Source organism: Anarhichas minor, unplaced genomic scaffold, assembly GCF_050575085.1.
Source record: "Anarhichas minor isolate MPS153535 unplaced genomic scaffold, ASM5057508v1 ptg000073l, whole genome shotgun sequence".
Taxonomy (NCBI): domain Eukaryota; kingdom Metazoa; phylum Chordata; class Actinopteri; order Perciformes; family Anarhichadidae; genus Anarhichas; species Anarhichas minor.
The window spans coordinates 4816950-4837597 of NW_027466519.1; the positions used below are offsets into that span (position 1 = coordinate 4816950).

The 20648-nt window shown below is 42.0% G+C and overlaps 1 protein-coding gene and 2 long non-coding RNA genes across 3 annotated transcripts; 2 read left to right on the forward strand and 1 right to left on the reverse strand.

The window, feature by feature from the left end:
* Positions 1-3581: 3581 nt before the first annotated feature.
* LOC142935482 (uncharacterized) lies at positions 3582-4838 on the reverse strand. Its single transcript, XR_012947859.1, has 3 exons — positions 4784-4838; positions 3954-4431; positions 3582-3856 (listed from the first exon to the last, which is right to left on the reverse strand). It is a non-coding gene; the product is annotated as an uncharacterized LOC142935482 (long non-coding RNA).
* A 4036-nt stretch (positions 4839-8874) lies between these two features.
* ppp2r2ab (protein phosphatase 2, regulatory subunit B, alpha b) lies at positions 8875-20414 on the forward strand. Its single transcript, XM_076079991.1, has 10 exons — positions 8875-9160; positions 11142-11210; positions 13656-13753; positions 14396-14561; positions 15203-15315; positions 16171-16348; positions 16485-16649; positions 17486-17655; positions 18367-18458; positions 18736-20414. Exons 1-10 carry the CDS (start codon positions 9154-9156, stop codon positions 19013-19015), a joined length of 1338 nt encoding a protein of 445 aa, XP_075936106.1. The 5' UTR covers positions 8875-9153; the 3' UTR covers positions 19016-20414.
* Positions 11217-12855, forward strand: LOC142935563 (uncharacterized). The gene is made up of 2 exons (XR_012947871.1): positions 11217-11657; positions 11745-12855. It is a non-coding gene; the product is annotated as an uncharacterized LOC142935563 (long non-coding RNA).
* Positions 20415-20648: the final 234 nt, after the last annotated feature.

Consider the following 20648-nt stretch of genomic DNA (forward strand, 5'->3'; position numbering starts at 1 on the left):
ATTTTTAGATGGATTTACAAAAGGGAGCGTGTTGTTCTCTGTACTGGATTGGATGCCAACGTGTTCATGTTGGATATTTAATAAAGGAAATTAAAATAAACTAACAAATTAGAGATTTAGCTGAGATTGTCTGTCTCAATAAATACAATTATACATGGTGTTTTTTCTTTCAGAGTCGATACTTCCGGTTTTTAACAGAGCGTGCATCCAGACCAACACCGCCCCTGCCTGGTCCTGGTAGCACTAGATGCTTACAAGGCACACCTCGTTAGCACACTACTGTAATGCAGACTGTACACGTTATTTTCCATGATCTCGCAGAGGGTCAAAGGTTGGATGTCCTTATCAATGGGCAAAGTGTGTGAGATTCAAACTTGTTTAAGAAAAGGAGATTACTACACACTGTGAAGACATTTACTGATTACATCATGAGAAATTATTTTTGCAAGTTCATAATCTGTTTCCTTTTTTCTGTTTAATTTAACACTATTTAACAATAAATTGCCAGAGAGCAGAAAAGGCTAGTAGTATAAATTCTGAGTACTTTTTACAAATATTACAGAGATGCTAAGCTTATTCAAGCTGTCATCTTTGTTCCACATTTATGTGCAAAGCAAATTCACTTATTGTGCTTGTGATTATGCATAATACCAGCCAACAAAATCAGGAAGTGACGTGTGCATGTCATTTCGACAGAAATACTCTGAAAGCATATTGCAAACACTCGTTTTTTAGGCCTTGAAACACATCCAATGATTACCAAAGTTAAGAAGGAAACAGTGTGTATGGACTTTGTAAGAACATGTTAATTATCATTTTAAGATGTTTTTCCGTCTTCTAAAAACAAAGATGTGTCTTTTTGAAAACCTGCCCAGTAGGAAACCCAGCACTGGCTTAAATGTCTTTAAACTGGCCAAAGCTGTCAAGCAGACTCTGGTTTCATCTTGTTAATGTTCCATTTCATTGTCCATGTGCTTACTGCTTACAGTAATGACACAATTTGTGATAGTTAAGGTCTACATGCAGTCCAAATGAACAGCATTTAAGTTAATTGTATCAAGATGTCTGAGAACTGAGCCAGACATTGAGGATGCTGGTTGGCCCTGAGTGGTATTACAGTAATACGTGACATATAGTCATATTTTGACCGTTTTACCAGGTTTGCAAGGTCACATTCAAATATTTCTAAGCGCATTTAGAATTTCCCTGGACATTACATTTGTTTAGCCGACACTTTTATCCAAAGTCACTTACAATAAGTGTCACGGGACATAATGAGGACTCAAATGCAGATAGTCAGAGTAGTGAATAAAAAGGGTTTTAATAACTCACGAAACAAAAACAGGTAATCCAAGGACGAGACAAGGGGGGAAATCCGGCAGGACAAGGCAGGGCAAAAACAGGGCAGACAGACTGGGAAACCGGGAACAGGAAGAGCAAAACGGGCGGTAGGTAGGAAACAAAAGCAATGATCTGGCAGTGAGTGAGTGAAAGACAGGGGTTTAAATAGTGACTAGAACAGGTGAGGAGAGTTGTGCTGATGAGGGAGAGTGACTGGCAGGTGCACTGAATGAACTGATTAGGGAGAGGTGAAGGAAGTGAGGAGCTACAGAAAACCACACACAAAACACCCAAGGCAAAGCCTGATTGTGACAATAAGTGCATTCAGCCGTTTGGATACAAGCCAAAAAATGCAGGTATCATTCATCAACGTATGAAACATGCAGAACTGCTTCTAGTGCTACTTTTAGAAACATAACAGAGAAAGAGGTTATTTTTTTTAATGGGCCATGGTGCGGTCCGAACATGAGTTTTCACGACCTGCATATCTGACAACAGAAACCCACCAGTGCTCCCACTGGTCTCGCAGGTTGATCTGAATTGGTTTAGTTCGGTTTGTTTTTTACAGTGAATTGATTTGTAAATCACATTTTTAATCCATCATTGTGATATTCAACATAACAGAACATCTATTGCATAACGATTTGCCAATCACAAATTCAGACATCATCCTTAAATTGTGTTCTTTTTATGTTTTTTTTAGATGAAAATAATATACTAACATTTAAAGTATGACAGGGAGGGGAATTGATTGACCCCCAACATTGTCCAGGTGGCGCACACCTTACTGTAAACTGTAAACACACATTTTTAAATCTTGGTGGCCCTCTGGTGGACAATAATAAAAACAGAATAACAGAGGAGAATGTGTGTTCATCCTCACTGGCACATTTACTGGACAAATATGAGATCATTGACAAGACAAGTAAAACAAGGTTACATTATCAGCTTATTGCTATAATGTAACTTAACAGGATGTAGAAAAGTAGCAATCAACTGTCAGTGGCGTTTCCCCTTTTACGTCCTCTATGTTATTAACCTACCATTAAACCATATAAATGTATGTCGTGGTAACGAGCAGCTGTAAAGAAGGTAGAATGTTCTCCTAACTATATCTGATCACGGTGCATGATAACATGTTGCCTCAGGGCGCAGCAGAGACACTTTTTTACTCCCCATGAGAGCAAAATGTTGATAACATCAGATTTAAGGATATCACATGTTGCCTCGCTGTTACAGATGTCAAACTGCTCTCACTCATGAACATCGTCCAGGTCATTCAGTTTCTAAAAATGAGGAGCTGTAATTTATGCACACATTGAAAGGCTTCAGTCATGGATGAACACATCATAACAAGAAAGTCTTGTTTTTTGGGGCCTCGCTGTTTCAGACAGCAACACAAGCTGCATTCAGCCTGGCAGGAAGTCCGGCGAGCCTCAATAGGCCGAGCTGTACTCTTGAGATTCGAGCATTGGACATGAGTTGGACAGCTCAACCAAATAAAAAAAAAAAAAACATATTTTCCCAAGAACGCAGATTGGGAGCCTTGAGGATAGTCTTATCTTTATTTGGCAGAACACCATTAGCCAGCCCACAGCAGCGTTATAATTCGTTTGTAAGCTTTGCAACAGCCTGTTACTTTTTTCTAATAATTGATGCTTTCTTCTTTGTTGTTGGCCATGCTAGCAGCGTTGCTGTGGGGATGGCAGTGTCGGTCAGACCAGAACAACTAGATTGATTGCCATGACATTATATTCATGGTCCCCAGAGGATACAGATTTAGATTTATTGTCCCAGAGGGAGATCTGTTTCCCAGCCAGTGCAACACAGAAACAGATATAGACGATGCATAAAGTCTACATGAATGCTTTCATGATCCTTCCAGTATCCCAGCTCACAACAGTGTCAGCGAGGCAGTTTGTTCAGGGCTGCTATGGCAGAGGGCAGAGACGGGGACTTACATTACAATACACTCTAAATTATTTCACCGTAAATTAACAGTAACTTACTGGCAGCAGGGACGCCAGTAAGTTACTGTTTTTTTACGGTACACTACCGTAATTTACTTTTACTGTATCATACCGTATACTGGATTACGGTACGTGATAGTAGGATAATTGGGTTTTACCGTGATTTTACGGTATATGCCAGAATGTTACCGTTTATTTACAAAGGGTAATACAACCCGCTACTTTTGCATTTAATTCCCAAAAATTGAAAGAACAACAATAGACATTCAATACATAATAGTTGCAGTTTATTACATGTTCTCAAATAATAAAGGGACATTTGTATTACATCACAAAACTCACAATGTACTGCATGTTTAGAAGAAAACTGTTATGGTCGGTTTATCCTGGACCCAAACGCAGACACCGGGACAGCAGAGTAGGTGAAAAAAGAGTTTTATTTTGCTTGTCTGTGGAGCTGGTGGAACATGCAGGTGAAGCATGCAGGTGGAGCAGCGAGGCGGTGTGTGCGGTGGCGTCTGGGCGGCGACGTGGCACGGGACTTGCTGAGGCAGAGGGAAAACACAAGTTAGTTAAAAATGTCAAAAAGGCCAACTTTCACTAAGAGAAGACTTAAACTCAAAGGGGCCGAGGTGTAGCTACCACTGAGTTGAAGGAACAATCTGACGATGAGACTGCAGGAAGCCGGGGTATTTAAGCTGAAGGTGATGATGGTGTAATTGTTGTCAGGTGAGGAGATGAGCCCAGGTGCCGGATGATTGCAGCCACACTCAAGCCACACACACACACACACACAGACAGACAGACAGAGAGACAACAGAGGGGAGACAAGCTGAGGTCACAGCGGAGCCGTGACAAAAACTAATAAACCAATAAAATCGTTAATGACCAGCTTAACTGAACTCATTAGCATCAACAGTATAACATTGAATTAAAATAGTATCAAGAACAGTGTAATAGAACTGCTTCACAGTCTAGCTTGATAACAAGTCTTATACACATTTATAGTTAATTTGAACAGCATGAACTCACATGAATGAAACAATAAGGAGAGAGAACACCTTAAAGAGGACTTGACTGCAGCGTCTGGCTGGTTTCCTCAATCTCTGATGACGAGTGACTGTAAACAAACAAAATAAAAACTTTAGAAACACAATGTTCTGAACTTCTGGAAAGTTCTATGACATCCAGGATAAACAAAAGAAGCTTTGGGTGTGCAGCTGTGGGTTTGCCTGTGCCTCACACATGTTAACATATCAATGTAAGTCTTTGTAAAAAGCTAATAGGCCTACAAGAATAGCATACAGTTTAAATGAACAGACTATGTGATGAGCTGATTACGTTAGGTGAAGTAATAAAGCTAAGACAATGGACCACAATGGACTAACGTTCAACACTAAAATGAGTTTGATCTGGTGTTAATGTTGCTCCTGGAATAACACACACACGGGTAACGTTACTGTTAGCGTTACCTCAACTGTTCATCGTCTTGAACACGTCGGTGATTTCTGTTCTCTCCCTTTTGATAATCGTCCTGTTTGCGGTCCTACAGTTCAATAAGAGCACAAGTAAACACAAGTTAGGTTACTAACGTTACATCTTAACACTGTAATTGGTGATTCACTTTATTTATGTTAACTTAACTTGCTATGCTGTTAGCTAGCTAACCTTTCTAAGGCTAATTGAGCTTGAGCTAGCTAACGTCACAGAGCTAACGTTAGCTCCACCAACATTAGCAACCTAATGTAATGAAACAGACCAAGTGAAACATTATCTGAGATGTCAACAATTCAATAATCATGAAGACAAAACAATACTAGAGACTTTGAATTTGAATTTCGGATGATAAGTTACCTCGGCTCCTCGGTTGATCTCCACATGGCTGTCGCTCAGAAGGATGAACTGAAGCTGTTGTGTCCAAAGTCACGTTCAGGAGCAGTCGGTCACGTCTTGTCACTCAAAAATGACTTTTAGGCAATGAGCAGTTTGAATAATAAAAATATTCTATCGTCATTACAGACACATTAACCTACAATAGACAGTACGATGTAGATGGATCGTGATTCACTCAACTTGTATAGAGAAGCGTGTATCCACCTCTTCACAAAAAATACTGTATCATGCTGTTAAATTACGGTAGTCTGCTATTATTGTTAATTGACGGCATTAACTGTTAATTTACAGCATTGACTGTTAATTTACATGTGAGGATGAACATTTAACTGTATGTTACAGTTATTATGAAATACTGTAAGATACCGTTGAAAATCCACCGTAAATTTACAGTAATTCGTTACAGTGTAGATTATAAATTGGAGACCCACTGTAAACAAGGTTGCACTCTCACTGTTGTTGAAAAATAAGTTCTGGTAATTATTACATGCCTTATAATGTTAGCTATATTTTCCTGTTACTCTGAGTAACGTTAGTCCAGATCGATTTTTGGCGGCAAAATACAGTTATTTACTTTCAAGGAAAGTTTTCAGCTTTTCTTTTTTTTAATTGATAAAGGAGTGATGATACAGTGCATGCTTTGAATTCCTTATAGCTTTGCAGTCTTCTAAGCAGACCGGGTGGCATGCAGCAGATGACAGAAAGTACATTACAACTGTGAGAGACTTAAGACTTGACTTTGGACTTGCAAAAAATGACTTGTGAGCATCTCTGGCAGAAGGGACAAGACTCCCGCTGAAGCGAGCCCTTCTCCATTTTAACCTCTCATACCTCCGACCAGGTGATAGTAATGTAAAGTCTTAAGGGGGGTGAATACCTATCTGTTCTCTTTTCAGCAGGTTAACATTTTTGCCTATTAGTGACATTTAGTGACAATGCCAACAGATGGGCAACATCTTCACTTATCTTGAAATGAAATGAACTATCATAATATCTCCTCAATGGATTAGCAACACATTTTATACATTCATGGTTACCAGATAGCAAACCCTAGTGACTGTGATCTTGACCTTTCCTCTTGTGCCAACATGAGGTTGACATGTGTGGGATTTTGAGTGAAATGTGTGCCACGACATTTGGTCCAAACATTCACATCCTCCGCAGGATGAATTGTTATGGTGATTCCTTAACTTTTCATCTGGTGCTGTCATCAGGTCAAAAAATACTTCGGTTTATGACAAAATACCTGCAAGAACTAATGACATCCCCATCAGCCACAACTGTGCTTTAGCACTGAGTAGCAAAATGTTAGCATGCTAACACGCTAATCTAAGATGGTGACCATGGTACCTGCTAAACGTCAGCATGTTAGCATTGTCATGATGGTGTGCTAGCGCTGGCATTTAGCCCAAAGCATGACTGTGCCTACTAAGTGGAATTTGATTTGTGAATCTAAAAGCATTTAAAAAAAAGACATTTAATTAAAGAAAGACTGTGTTTTTCAGGAATAATCCACAGACCTCCCTGTGAACAACTGTCTTTACAAAACTAACAAAGACATATAGCAGCCCCAGTGAAAACCGCTGACAGCAAGCTTTGTGGCTCATCCTTCAGGATGGATGCATGAAACTCAGGCTGCCAGCTGGTCGTCACAACATCTGAGCCTTTTGACGGGGGGGGGGGGTGCCCATTACCCCCCCCGCATTCCTTTTATTTCTTTAGCTGGAAGTATTTTGTGCTGTCCCAGCAGAGGGGCCCACTGCTGCTGGTGTTTGAAGAAGACTTGGGGGGGGGGTGGGTCTTGTCTTTGGAAACGTCAATTACAGGATGCCAAATCATTGACAGGTGAAGTGGGTCAGAAAGGATTGGCAGTGAATTGACAGCTTCACTGAGTCTAATCAGATATTGCAGTTGGCAGTTTTGAAAGTTCCCCTCCAACTGCACAAGCTCCTGGCAAAGGAAATATTCATCCTCTTTTCTTTTGGGCTTGTCATTTATTCCTCACATTTTTCCTTTTTTTACAGCAAGGAATGCTGGATTTCTCTTTACTTCAGTGGGCTGACTTCTTCTGAACGAGATGAAGGATCTGAAGTGTCCACGTGGGCGGTGCAACTATCACTTGCACATCTGAAGGCCTCCGTATTTGTGGTGCTGGGACATATTGCAAGCTCTTAAATCCCCCCCCCCCCCAGAGGCCACCAACAGACTAATGTGAGGACGTGAGAGATATCTTGTTTGGAAATTCTGACAGCCAATTATAGACAGAGCAGAGATCCATTTTGGATTGCAATAGTCATGCATATATACACCGCTATTATATGACAGGCATGCACAATGAGTGATGTGTCAGATAACTTTATTATCAGATTTTAGTTCAAGTGTGCAGCCACAGCCTTGCAATGTGTAATTTCTCCTCTTTTTCTAGCTTTAGGTCAATAGTCTTGCTACAAAGCTATTGTTGCAAAAATGATAAGCTGGATCTCACTTTTGGGGAAAAGCATGAAGCCAACAATTCACATTTTATGTTTTTTTGTATTGTCATTTACTGCAAGTACAAAAATGTTTAGTTAGAATGGAGTCATTCTCTTATTGCTCTGCTTTCCCTTGAAACTTTAAAGGTAACGTTCCTTGGAAGGCCTCATTTATACAAATGTCATTATGGCTCAGAATCGATACGGGACTTCCAGCGTGTGATTTTAGTAGGTGTGGAGAAGAAGAAGAAGATAAGGATGATGATTAAGAATGGGCTCATGTTTGTGTATCGCGGATGAAAAGTAACTGACTGCATACACTAATTTTGCTGAGTATGTTTTTTCCTGGATTTATACTGTTTCAGTTACAATCTGACATCAGGTAATCTCTTTAGTTATTCAAGTCAAGAAGATTCTCGTTTTTTTAAATTGTTTTAATACTGTGCTCTTTCCTGTTATGAGGAAATATTTCAGAACCAGGGTAAACTGACGTGTGTTGGCACATGCAAGGAATTTCTCTCACATTTTAAAGAGCATGCAAACGCAGATTTACAGCGATGATAACAACATTTCATTTGTTAAATATAAAGAAATAAGTTGGGCAAACATACATAAAGGCCAGTATATACTATAGTGTTATGGTAGTGCAAGAGTGCATGGCGGTGCAAAGGAAACGAATAAATATGTATAGTTAGTTACTGTATAGACAGAGGTGATTTATGTGCACACATTAGTGGAGAGAGTATAAGTGCCATATACAGTCTGCTTAGCCGTAATATATTCATTCATTTTGAGAAAGCTTTCGTACGAAAAATACGACCACAACTTTAGAAAGCATCCCTGAATTGGAGAAGGTTGGTTGATAAGTTGTAGTGTTAGTCTCATTTAAATAGATACTTAGAGATGCCACATCGGTCCTTTCACTGTGACCAAATGTGCAACAAATACGTACTACATTGTATTTTGTCTTGAGTGCTTTTCATCACAAGAAATATGAATACTTCCGTAAAAACGTTGCTCAAGCGGCAGTATTAGGCTACTGCTTCAGTAGGACAGTCTGACACACTCCATCCGTTCTAGCTAAGTGTTTCTTCATCTACGTGCACGCGCGTGCCTGTAAATCTGCCATTATGTGTGCGCGTGCATTCTAAAAACCCTTTGGTTCACGTGCGGAAGGAGAGGGGTGGGGAAGAAGTGACTTGTGGGATGCGGCAAGAGAGAGAGAGGGAGAGAGTGTGTGTGTGTGTGTGTGTGTGTGTGTGTGAGAGACTGACACATAGAGTGAAACAACAGCGAGGGGAGCGGGAAAGAGAAGGAGGAGAGCAATAAAATAAATCGTTTGCCGTTAATTTAGCGCCTGACATTCAGGTTTGCGCAGACAAACGGCGGAAGAAAAAGTTCAGACCCCACTAACCAGCGCGTGGGAGTGGGAAGCAGGATCGTGACTGACTGAGACAAGCTCCACTGTCTGTCTCGTCATGGCAGGTAATTCATTCTACCAGTACACACACAAACACACGTAAACACCACGAACAGGGCGGTGTTTTTACAACAATTTGCTCCAACGAGCTCTCTGTCCGGACGGCTGCAAGATTTCGCTAACCCAGCCTAGTGTTAGTTAAGCTAACGGTTGCTAGCTAACACAATTTAGCAGCTAGTGCTAATGTTAGCCAGTCAGGAAACTCGAGTGTCATCGCCCATATATCTGGCCTGTCTTTGCCGGCTACAGCTAGCTAGCTAGCTAGCTAGCTAGCTAGCCAGCTGCTGCTAGCTAACGATAGCTTGTTTACCACCGGCCCGGGACCAGTCTAGGGCCAGCCCTAAACAGCTAACTTGTGTTTCTCAGACATGTACACGGGCTTTACAAACTACTATTAAGTATCCTGATCTGCTGTTGATGTTGACGCAAATAGCTCTGCGGTTTTACGCTCCAGTCCACACATTTCTCAGACATGCCATGACTGGTTTGACAAGCCAGGCTAGCTAACGTTAGCTCAAACTTTGACATTGCCCACATGCAGGCTAGTTCTCCAGGCCTGCTGCAGACTGAACGAGCTGTTAAATATTCTGTGCAATGTCTGACTAAAGGGACGGAAGAGTCAAGTGAGCCACTATTGGGGGCATAAATATGCATAAGTGGAAATGTTCTCCTCTCAAGTAAGATTCAGATAGTCGAGATTTTTGGTTGCCTAACATAACGTTAGCATTTCAAATTTCATTCATCAGCTGATACTTGTGCAGTGAGTGTAGAGTTGTTAAAAATGATATGCGGTTTAACTCCACTGTATCCAATTGAGATTGTTGGCTATTTATTAATTCAGCAAATAACTGGTCACTACTGACGTGCATTTGGTACATTTGGGCGGGGAAATGACACTGGTTTTAGGGCAGAGGCATTGCACATCATCCTTTTGTTGAAACTGACTGACTGGGATGATTTGAACATTAACACATCTGTTTACTGTGTGCATTTTCTTCTGCAAGGAATGCAGGCAATCTATGAGAGTGCTACATTCAGTCCCGACCAGCACCAACCCTGTCCTGGCTGTTTGCTTTAACATCATGATTCATCTCAGAATACTGTGTATGATGAAGCCACGGTGACTCATAAATGCCCTTGATTATTCTGCAGAGCTGTTCCACTATGTGTTATCGACAAACCAGACCAGTTTACATTGTTATAACAAATGATCACGTGTTAAAAAAATAAAAAAAAATGCTGAATTTATCTAGGTATGTTGTGCAATGAGCTGTGTTGTGGGATAACCTGTTGATGCTAATGATGGAGGTCATCAAACAAGCCAGCATGTTTATTCTTGTTGATGTATTTTTATCTTAAGAGTCTGGTGTAAGAGCATCTCCTGCCGGTATAACAGTGGCCCAGCCTTAAAATGAGAGCTGTTTCAAGACTGCCTTCACCTTTTATTACTATGATCTGGAGCCAAGTACATGATTTGCAATCAACTTGTCTCTCAAAGCGATAAAACCACCGTGCTAAGGCTCAAATTTAGTTTCTCATATAGTAGATGCATTCATTCTTATTAAGTTAAAGATCTTTGACATCCAAGTTGCATGTTTCTTAATATTATAAATGGTCTTTTGTCTCTTGATGTGCCCATAGCATAGCTGGCCTTGCAGGTATCATGTGTGGAACACTTGAGGAAATATCTACATCTTGAGTTTAGTTTGAGAGAGAGAGAGTGCGCACATATATACGACCGCACATATTTCACAACAGGTCTACCATCTCTCCGCAGTTCCAACATCATTTCAATGATCCCATACTTATAGATGTGCAACTATTTACAAGTATCAATGAGGTAAAACATTGTGTAGTTAATTACTGCCGAGCCACTCTGTTCCATACATTGCGCGCTAGCGGGAGTCTCGCGATGTCACAAGATCACGTGAGAATTGCAGGATCACATATCCCATATGAATGTTTATTTATTTTGTGTCTCTGCAGGACCTGGAGGTGACATGCAGTGGTGCTTCTCTCAGGTGAAAGGAGCCATCGATGATGACGTAGCTGAAGGTATGAGCTTTGCCAAGAGCTAGTATTTGTAAAGCACGGACAGGCAGAGTGTGTAACAGCAGCTCAACGTCTTCCACATTTGTTCCTTTCTCACCGGCTAGATGTCGCTCAATTTACCTGTGACGAGCCGTGATGCAACGCACTTCAACTGTGCACTCCCTGCTTTTATTGACTGGCTCGCCATGTGCTGTCATCATGTAGATGACTAGAGAGTAGGTGCCTTTTTTTTAAAAAAAAGGCTCATTATGTTAAACTCCCACGTAACATAATTCTCTGTGGTGCCACTTCTGTCTTTACTCGTATCATACAGCAACCTTTTTTTATTGGAGCTGTGTGTGTTCAAGTAGTGTTATGGCAAACCGATCTCCTCTTCCTGCTTCACATTAACAACTTTACCACTGGAAGGTTCTTATTTCTACAGGAAGTGCAGCCTTGTTTATTACTGCGGTTAGTGACCAACTGCTAAGTCTTTTGTCGATCAATTTGGAATCAAACGGCAAAATATGGACTTTTTTTTTTCTTTTTCTTTTTCAGAGGATGCTTTAGTATTTCAGGAATGAATGGTGAAAGAGTCAGCAGCCACAGTGAGCTGGGTAGATGAAGAGCATCAGATGACAGGTGCCACTTTGGCTTTTCCTGCATGATGGACTCTTTCCCGACTACAAGGAAGTTCTGCAGCAGAGCCGTCAGCAGGCCAGATGGCTGCTGACGGACAGAGGTTCAGAGATTCTGAATAATATGTCCATGAGTGTGAAGGCTTATTAGACACAGTGGGTAATAATCCTAATAGACGGCAGCAATGATTTCCCACTTCTTCTCTTAATTCAAGGTAAACGGTAGAATTGTTATTAAACACAACACTTCACTGTATTTTACCTCCAATGTGTGCGTACACACGTATCTGGCCAGTGCTGTGTGTTTCCTGATAATGTTGCACTGAGTTGCCAATTTGTTATTTTGCCTACCCTCGTTGATGTAAATGGGGTGGACAAAGTGATACAAACACCACAAACAACTGCCTCCAAAACGCAGCGCTGTTGTTGGTCTTTCTGCGTAACTGTGGGCCCCCCCCCGAAACCCGTTTCCAAACGAGAACTGGTTCTAAATTAGTAAAACCCGGCGTATTGATATGATCCGGGGTTAAGGGTTCTGCTTTCGGTATTTTAGAAGTTACAAAATGAGAAAATAGCAGCGTCGCCAACCTCCCCGCTCTCTCTGTGCCTGTCTTTGCACAAGGGGCGGAGCTGTGCTTTACTCTGAGACACACACACACACACACACCCCGAATCCGGCTCACTACAGCGCGAGACACACATCATGGCAGCGAGACCAAAAATATCCAAAGTGTGGCTAGCAGGGAGGTAAGAGAGGTAACACCAGCAGTTTATCAAAACATTTGGCCAACAAGCGGAACATAAATGTGCAGAAATGCTCAGTTTGTCGAGCAGCCGTCCATCCTCGTCCACTGCAGGTAACGTTGGCGATGCCATGCGGAGTTTGCAGATAAGAACAGGTTAATGAATGAAAGCTAATCGCTTAGCTAATTTTTTAACCGTGAAAGATTTTGGAACTTTTTGTGTTGCTGCTCAAAAAAGACTAATTGTTTACGTACAAGAATAATAAAGCATGTTGATTCTTTTGTTAATTGTCTATTTTTTTTTTTCACTAAATAATAAGAGTATCGAAAAGAAACCGAACCGATGAGCAGTATCAGTAAGCGTACAGGGATAGGATACCCATCCCTACTGACAGTAGAGGGACAGTAAAATGGTACATTATCCGTGGCCAACATTTTCACTCTCACTGTTCTTGATTTATGCAGCGTCCACATACAAAGAGGGACTTCCTCTATCATTAATATGTAATGCATCTTAGTGATGCGGGCAGTTGCTTTGCTGTGGCTGCGAGTTTTGTTTTTTTTAAACTTGTGATGGACATTCCTCTTCAATAATAATAATAATAATAATAATAATAATGTATTTGCTTCCCTAGTAGAAGAGCAGTTTTAAGTATGTATAGTCTAAATATATTGCCCCCTATGTTTGGCCTCAGGGTACAACGTTCACAAAGACCTCCTCCTACAACCTTTTGCAGCATTGTCCTTCTGCTCCAGCGGGTAACAAAGGGTCAAATAAGTGTGTACGTGTGTGTGAGCAAGGTTCTGTTTACAAAGCAACATACTACTGCTGGGGGAAGCGTGTGATGCTGGGTGGGGAAGTAGGTTACTGATCATTTTCCGTCTGCTCTACATGCTCTGGCACCTCTGGCCTACACACTTGTCTATCTAGTGCACTCAGATTCTAGCAGAGATGCATCCCGGGTTAGTTGGCACTAAGTGAGTGGCTCCTCATTGTCTTAAGTATTTGCTCCCTCTTCACCAATTTAAAGGTCCATATTATAGGTGCAAGTTTAAATGTCCATGTTTTCTTTTGTTGTTTTTTACAGCGGACATCATATCAACAGTGGAGTTTAACCACACAGGGGAGCTGCTAGCCACAGGAGACAAGGGTGGCCGTGTAGTCATCTTCCAGCAGGAAATAGAGGTACAAGTTTGTCTTTTGTTGAGTTTTATTCCCACACATGATTCATTTTAGAAAAGCTCAGCCCCTGACAAACAAAAAGATTATTCTAGAAACTATTCTGAAAGCAAAAACTGACAGAGGGACTTCATTTTCTGCTCAGGGAGACATTACTTCACTAGATCTTTACACAGGAGATAGTTGTTGGTTGCTATATTAGTGTTACGAATGCTAAATACAGCTACTTTAAATTAGTTGCATGCCTTTTGTCCGAAAGTAGTGGTCAGTTCTTATTTAAAAGATGGTTATGTCTTTTTCAAATGCAAAATAAAAAAGCAAGAGAGAGTTGTGTTTAAGACGAGGACGCTGTGTCGGCGTATCTCTACTGTCGTAGACTATATGAATGGAAACACATCCAACATCTGCAACAAACAATCGGCCCAGATGTGCAGATCACCCGGATGAGGAAAAAACGAACCCTGAGCCAAACTCCTTATCCTCGCTGCTTTCTTAGTGAAACATCTTTGTCCCCATTTTCCCCCTTGATGAGTTTGCATGCCTGAATTTAGAACAGAAGTGGTCATCACTGGCTTCTTCTTGTCGAACGTCTGCTCCTTTCATCTTTTTGTCTGATATTTTGCCCATCTCTCTCTCTCTCTCGGGCAGAATAAGAATCAGCCTCAGTTCCGGAGCGAATACAACGTTTACAGCACTTTCCAGAGCCATGAGCCAGAGTTTGACTACTTGAAGAGTTTGGAAATAGAAGAGAAGATCAACAAGATTCGTTGGCTTCCTCAGAAGAATGCTGCTCAGTTCCTGTTGTCAACTAACGGTACGTTAGTCATTTCTAATTGAGCACACGTGCCCACATATTTAACGGCAATCTGTCGCGACTTTTCATTTCAAATTCATACCGGTGACATTAAAACCATGATTAACAGAGAAACTAAAAATAGCCCCTTTCACACTTGACAGTCAAATGTGAGCAACAACTAGAATTATGTCGTAAGGAGAGTTTTCTCTGCAAGACGGCACAGAATTCCCGGGAATCTTCCTGGTAGTTTTGAGTATTGATGAGTAGTGTTTTCTGCCGTCTACCTCAAACACAATATCCAGGCTCTCTCCTCTCTTTTTCCATCACATCACAGTGACGCAGTCATCTCATAGAGGACACGTTACTGGTTCTGTGTGTGGCAGCGGCTTATGGGCAGATCTAATGGCTTTATATCGTCTGTGGCTGTAGACCAGCTACTCGAAGACCTTAAGTGCCATTTTTATTTTATTTTTAAATCAATGCCAAAAAGCACTAATTAACCAACAGCTCTCAATTGTCACTGGAGATTCAAAGTTCTCAGAAATATGCAAACTAAAAACATCACGTCCTGAAAAATTCCTTTTAACTGTTCTAGGCAAAGAGTGTTCATCTGTCCTGGGTGCTATATTGTTATTTATATTTATTCTTGTCTTTGACAGATAAGACAATCAAGTTGTGGAAAATCAGTGAACGAGACAAGAGACCAGAGGGTTACAATCTCAAAGAGGAGGATGGACGCTACAAAGACCCCAACGCTATCACGGGACTGCGGGTCAGTCCCTGAACCAAACACAGCCAGACCAGCTTCCACCTAGAACTGAAAATAATCTCTGCACAATGTATTGGATGCTTGGTATATTGAGAGAGCGGTGCTGCCCAATTTAGAAGGTTTGCTTCGGGAGGTAATGCAGACTGCATTTCATCAAGCGTCAGTATAACCACGTGGGCGGGGTCATCTGAGCAAACAGGTTATGTGGTTACGGTTATTCTGGCTCTTTTGTAGGCTCAACCTGGGTGCTGGCAGTTTGCTGAGATTACCAAATTATAGATTTCAAAGAATCTTATAGGAGTACGTTTTCCTGTCTTAACTGGAACAGGTGTGACAAAAAGGAACTGAGTCATCTAATAGGACAAGCTAACTGTTACCCAAGCGCCGTCTTTATGCTGACATTCCTGAGATCAGCCGAAATACCAATAACTCAACACCTTTTGTGGGTGTGACATGGGTGTGTGGTGGCTTTAACTGTGGCTACCTATCAACGTGCATCTACACAGGTAATAGTTTAGTAGGATCTACAAAATATTAATGGTTGGGCCGCTAACTTGGAAGGTAAGCTAAATTTACACTGACTCTGCAGCCAGTGAGTGCAGCACATCTGTAATCTTCTTATGACCTGCTGTGGAAGCAAATCTCTTCATCAGACTTAAGATTAGAGCGTGTGTCAGTGCTATCTTAGTTAATTAAATACATAGACTACTGCGTGACACACTACATGCTCTGGTAATGAAAGTCTATGAAGAGCTTTGAGACGGACTAGAAGTTTGTGCCACAAGGAGCTTTAAGGGCTTCACAACGTCTTCCTGTCTTTATTACGGGTTTCAGATCATGTGCCGTCTGTTCTCTCAGGTACCGGTTTTAATACCCATGGACCTCATGGTGGAGGCCAGTCCTCGGAGGGTGTTCGCCAACGCTCACACCTACCATATCAACTCTATCTCGGTCAACAGTGACGAGGAGACTTACCTGTCTGCAGACGACCTCCGCATCAACCTCTGGAACCTCGAGATCACAGACCGCAGCTTCAGTATCCTTTAAATACTCGTCGCCCTTTTTAATCCGTGAAACTCTTCTCTGAATTTGAGATTGTCTAACGCCGGGCTGATCTAGGCACCGTCCCAACCACCCAACAGGTTTCTTCCCTAACCCCGCGCTCTTTTAAGACATTGTTGACATCAAACCGGCCAACATGGAGGAGCTGACGGAGGTGATCACAGCAGCGGAGTTCCATCCTCTCCAGTGCAACACCTTCGTCTACAGCAGCAGCAAAGGAACCATCCGTCTGTGTGACATGAGGGCGTCAGCGCTGTGCGACAAGCACTCCAAGTGTGAGTGCCCACTTTGGTCCCTTTTTAAATCACCATTCCTCGACAGGTGGCTTAAGTGTGGGATGTGGCTCTCTGGAGTACATGAAAACTAGACATGAAACCGCTGGTCTGTGGAGTCAGACCTGCGGGTTGTTGCCCCTCTCTCCCCTCACCATCATCATCATCATCAGGCCCACATGCCCATTGACATGTTTGTCATTGTACTCAACTATAAGCCCCATTTTATTTTGTGGATATTACATATCAAACTGATCAGCAAAGTATTGATCACAGAGCCTCACAAACATTTGGACAACTGTCATTGCTAGTTTCAAGCCCAGTGCCCACATTGTGCAATTAGTTAATATACTTGCACCCATGAGGGTGTTTGTTTTAAGATGAGGTGTGATCGGCTGCATCGCCATCTTGAAACGGCAGAATGAATTGTGCCATTGACCAAACAATACCTGGTCTAAGTTCAATGGTCTGGGATTTTCCTGCTATTTAAATGCTGCAAAATCCTCTGTCACACATTCAGAGGCTTCCCCCACATGGTTTTTTTCTGATAAATTGTGTCATGAGTGCTGTTTTTACACCTTCTCCCCCTAAAGTGCAGCGTTTTAAGGCTGATCTCTTCAGAAATCATGCTCTGCCTCTACGGCATCGCCCGGCTGAATCCCACGTGTAACGCAGCCTCCGGATTCAGCGCCGGCTTGTTCGTGTTTAGCCTTTTCAAAAACAACATTTTCTGCCAGGAGCAGGCCCACATGATAATGCACTGTGGAGAAACCTGTCTATGCTGCATTCAGACTGCATTTCATCTTCATGTTTGTGTCGTGTTCCTTCCTCTTGTCCAGTATTTGAGGAGCCGGAAGATCCCAGCAATCGTTCCTTCTTCTCCGAGATCATATCCTCCATCTCGGATGTAAAGTTCAGCCACAACGGACGCTACATGATGACCAGGGACTACTTGTCCGTTAAGATCTGGGATCTGAACATGGAGAGCAGGCCGGTGGAGACCTATCAGGTAAGACTGACAGAAGCACAGTAACTATGTGTCGGGTGAGCAATTGATCGTTAGCACTTAGCTCTGCTCTTTGAGAGTCTGGTCAGTGATACTGTAATAACAGCAGCATTAGAGACCGGTTCTTTATTTTTAGTGCTGCACAACAAATGTTGTTACCACACCGATAAAGATGTGAGTTTAAAGTCAGCGTCATGCATCACTTGAATTGAACCTACACAAAATGTGATACAAATAATTTCACTTAATATATTTATCTAAAATTCACCTGGGCTTGTAATGTTTTCTTAAAGTTTTAACAGAAACTACACTAAGTTAGTATTTATTATGAATTGTCTATGTGATTGTTACACACTGAACATAATGTTATTCTTATTTCAAATGTAATGACCAATGTGTATTTATAATGTATAAACATTATACATTATAAATACACATTGGTCATTTTTGGTCATTTTTCCCCTCTTTACAAATAGTGGCCACACCTTGTTTTTTTTAATCTTACTTGTAATTCCACATAGTGACCACTTGGTGGCACCATAAATTCATGGTGTTGCTGCTCTCTGGGCTTTGCACAGACTGCAGTCTGTTCCGATGTGATAAGCTTCTAGATTATGCGATAAGCACATTGATGTCTAACGTGCACAGCGCGATGCTCACAGCGATGTGCGAGTCTCTTGGTGGCCCCTTCACACCTGCCTCTGATCCCTCCAGGTCCATGAGTACCTGAGGAGCAAGCTGTGCTCGCTGTACGAGAATGACTGCATCTTTGACAAGTTTGAGTGCTGCTGGAATGGCAATGACAGGTGAGGACGTGCAGGAGGGCAGACCAACCAACGCCTCATAAAAAAGGCTTTTAGGAATATCTTTGAAGTTGGACTGTGTTTCTTTGCTTTGTTGGTGCTGTGTTTGAAATATGTCACAATTTTTATTTTTATTTTTACAGACTGTGCCTGCAAATTAGTCATAGTCTTGTAACTATTAACTGAGAGTTAAATGTGCTGCTTGCAAGACCTACTTTTAGTAGTCTGTCTGAGTTAAAAAAAAAAAAAAAAAATCTGTCTCATGCCTCCTCCCCATCAGTGTGGTGATGACCGGCTCGTACAACAACTTCTTCCGGATGTTCGACCGCGGCCAGCGGCGGGATGTGACCTTGGAGGCCTCGCGAGAAAACAGCAAGCCCATGCAGGTCCTAAAGCCCCGCAAAGTGTGCGCGGGCGGCAAGCGCAAGAAGGACGAAATCAGCGTGGACAGTTTGGACTTCAACAAGAAGATCCTTCACACTGCCTGGCACCCCCAGGACAACATCATCGCAGTGGCGACGACCAACAACCTCTACATATTCCAGGACAAAGTGAACTAACGACGCGGTGAGCTGAACGTGAGATCTGGCGCGGGTAACGTCATGTGTACCCCCACCCCCCCCACCCCTCCCAGCCTCATCCAGGGTGATCTGCTGTAACGTCAACAACCAGCATCCCTGTCCGTCACTACTGGGTAACCAGCCTTTGCCACTTTGTTCTAGATGTGGACAGAGGAAGCCTCGCTCTTGCCCATCATCAGCTTGTTCGTGGCAGAGTAACACCTGCCTTGTTGTTTAAGTGATGTTGTGCCAATTCCCCCCCCCCTCCCCACTTTGGTATGGCTTTTTTTGGGGGCCAGCCCACCTGCCCTTTTCTTCCCCTGGGGTAACATGGGTAAACAAGTTTAAGTTCCGTAAAATTCTGAATACAGACACCTTTATTTTTATAACTTTCCCCCCATGGCCCTGTGGTAGAAAATGAAAAATACTTAATTAGTATGTCTCCTTCTTGTCCTGTGCCATTGTAGTGTTTATTTTTCTAAGAAAAAAGATGCCACTTTTTTTTTTTTTTTTTTTTTTTTTTGTATACATCTTTTTATTAATTCATCTGTTGTACTGTCATAGTATTCTTTAAGTCTCTTCACATGTCTCCCCTCATTCATTAAACCATGCGTACTCAACAGTCACAGTCCCTGACTCACTCGCCGCTCTCACTGACGGGACAGCGACACCTCAGCGGTGGCCACCGGGAGTCTGAGAAGCACAGTGCACTCATCCGTATTCACAGATTGAGGAGTCGTCCCGCTCACCGCTGCTGTGCCTCGGGCTCTGGGTCGGTCAAATAGGTCCAGACTCAAGAAGACACTTTTTTTTCTTTTTCTTTTTGAATTGGCTCTGTGTCTCGTCATCTTCGTGCATTGGTTCCTCTTCCTCCTTTTGTTTGTGTTCGACAATAGTCAGGTATAAGAGATGGCCTATTCAAAGATAATTATTATGATTGTCATATTTATATTAAAGAGAAAAAAAAGTTAAAATGTCACCAGATTTGTTCCGTCCCATTTTGTGAAATGAAACTGGACCGTACACGTGTTTTTGAGTGATCTTGAGTATTGTCTTCCCATGGTGCACCACAGCTCCGAAGCAGTACTTCGCGACAGGGAAAACCTTTTGATTTGACACTGGACTCTGGCTGCACCAATTTAAGTACTTGGATGTGTTGGAAAATTTAAAAGAAAACATTTGAGGCATTAAGTCACTTAAAAGTGTTTGTTTAAACTACTGCAGACGTTATTACTGCTACTGTGTGTACTGGTACAAGAAGCTGCACATGGATTTGCAGCAGTTGATGTCTCCGCACGTATTTAAAATGTGGACAGGTCAGACTATGATGATGCCTCTGCTAATGTATAACTACAATTTTAAACTATGACAGTGAAGATAATAAAGGAACTACTTTTTGCACCCTTGTGATTGCCTGATCGTTGATGACATCTCATCTCTGTTCTCGAGCTTTGTCCAATGTGTTCTCCATGTTGATGCCTCTCAGGTCCATAACCCATGGAAACAAACAAGATTTAATTGATTAGAACACCTTCAGCTGTAAAAGAGATGAGGGTTTTAAACAAGGAGTGCCATGCTTCTCCATTCGGGTTCCTGCTGGTTTTCAATCATTAAGAATTGCGAGCACCTGGTC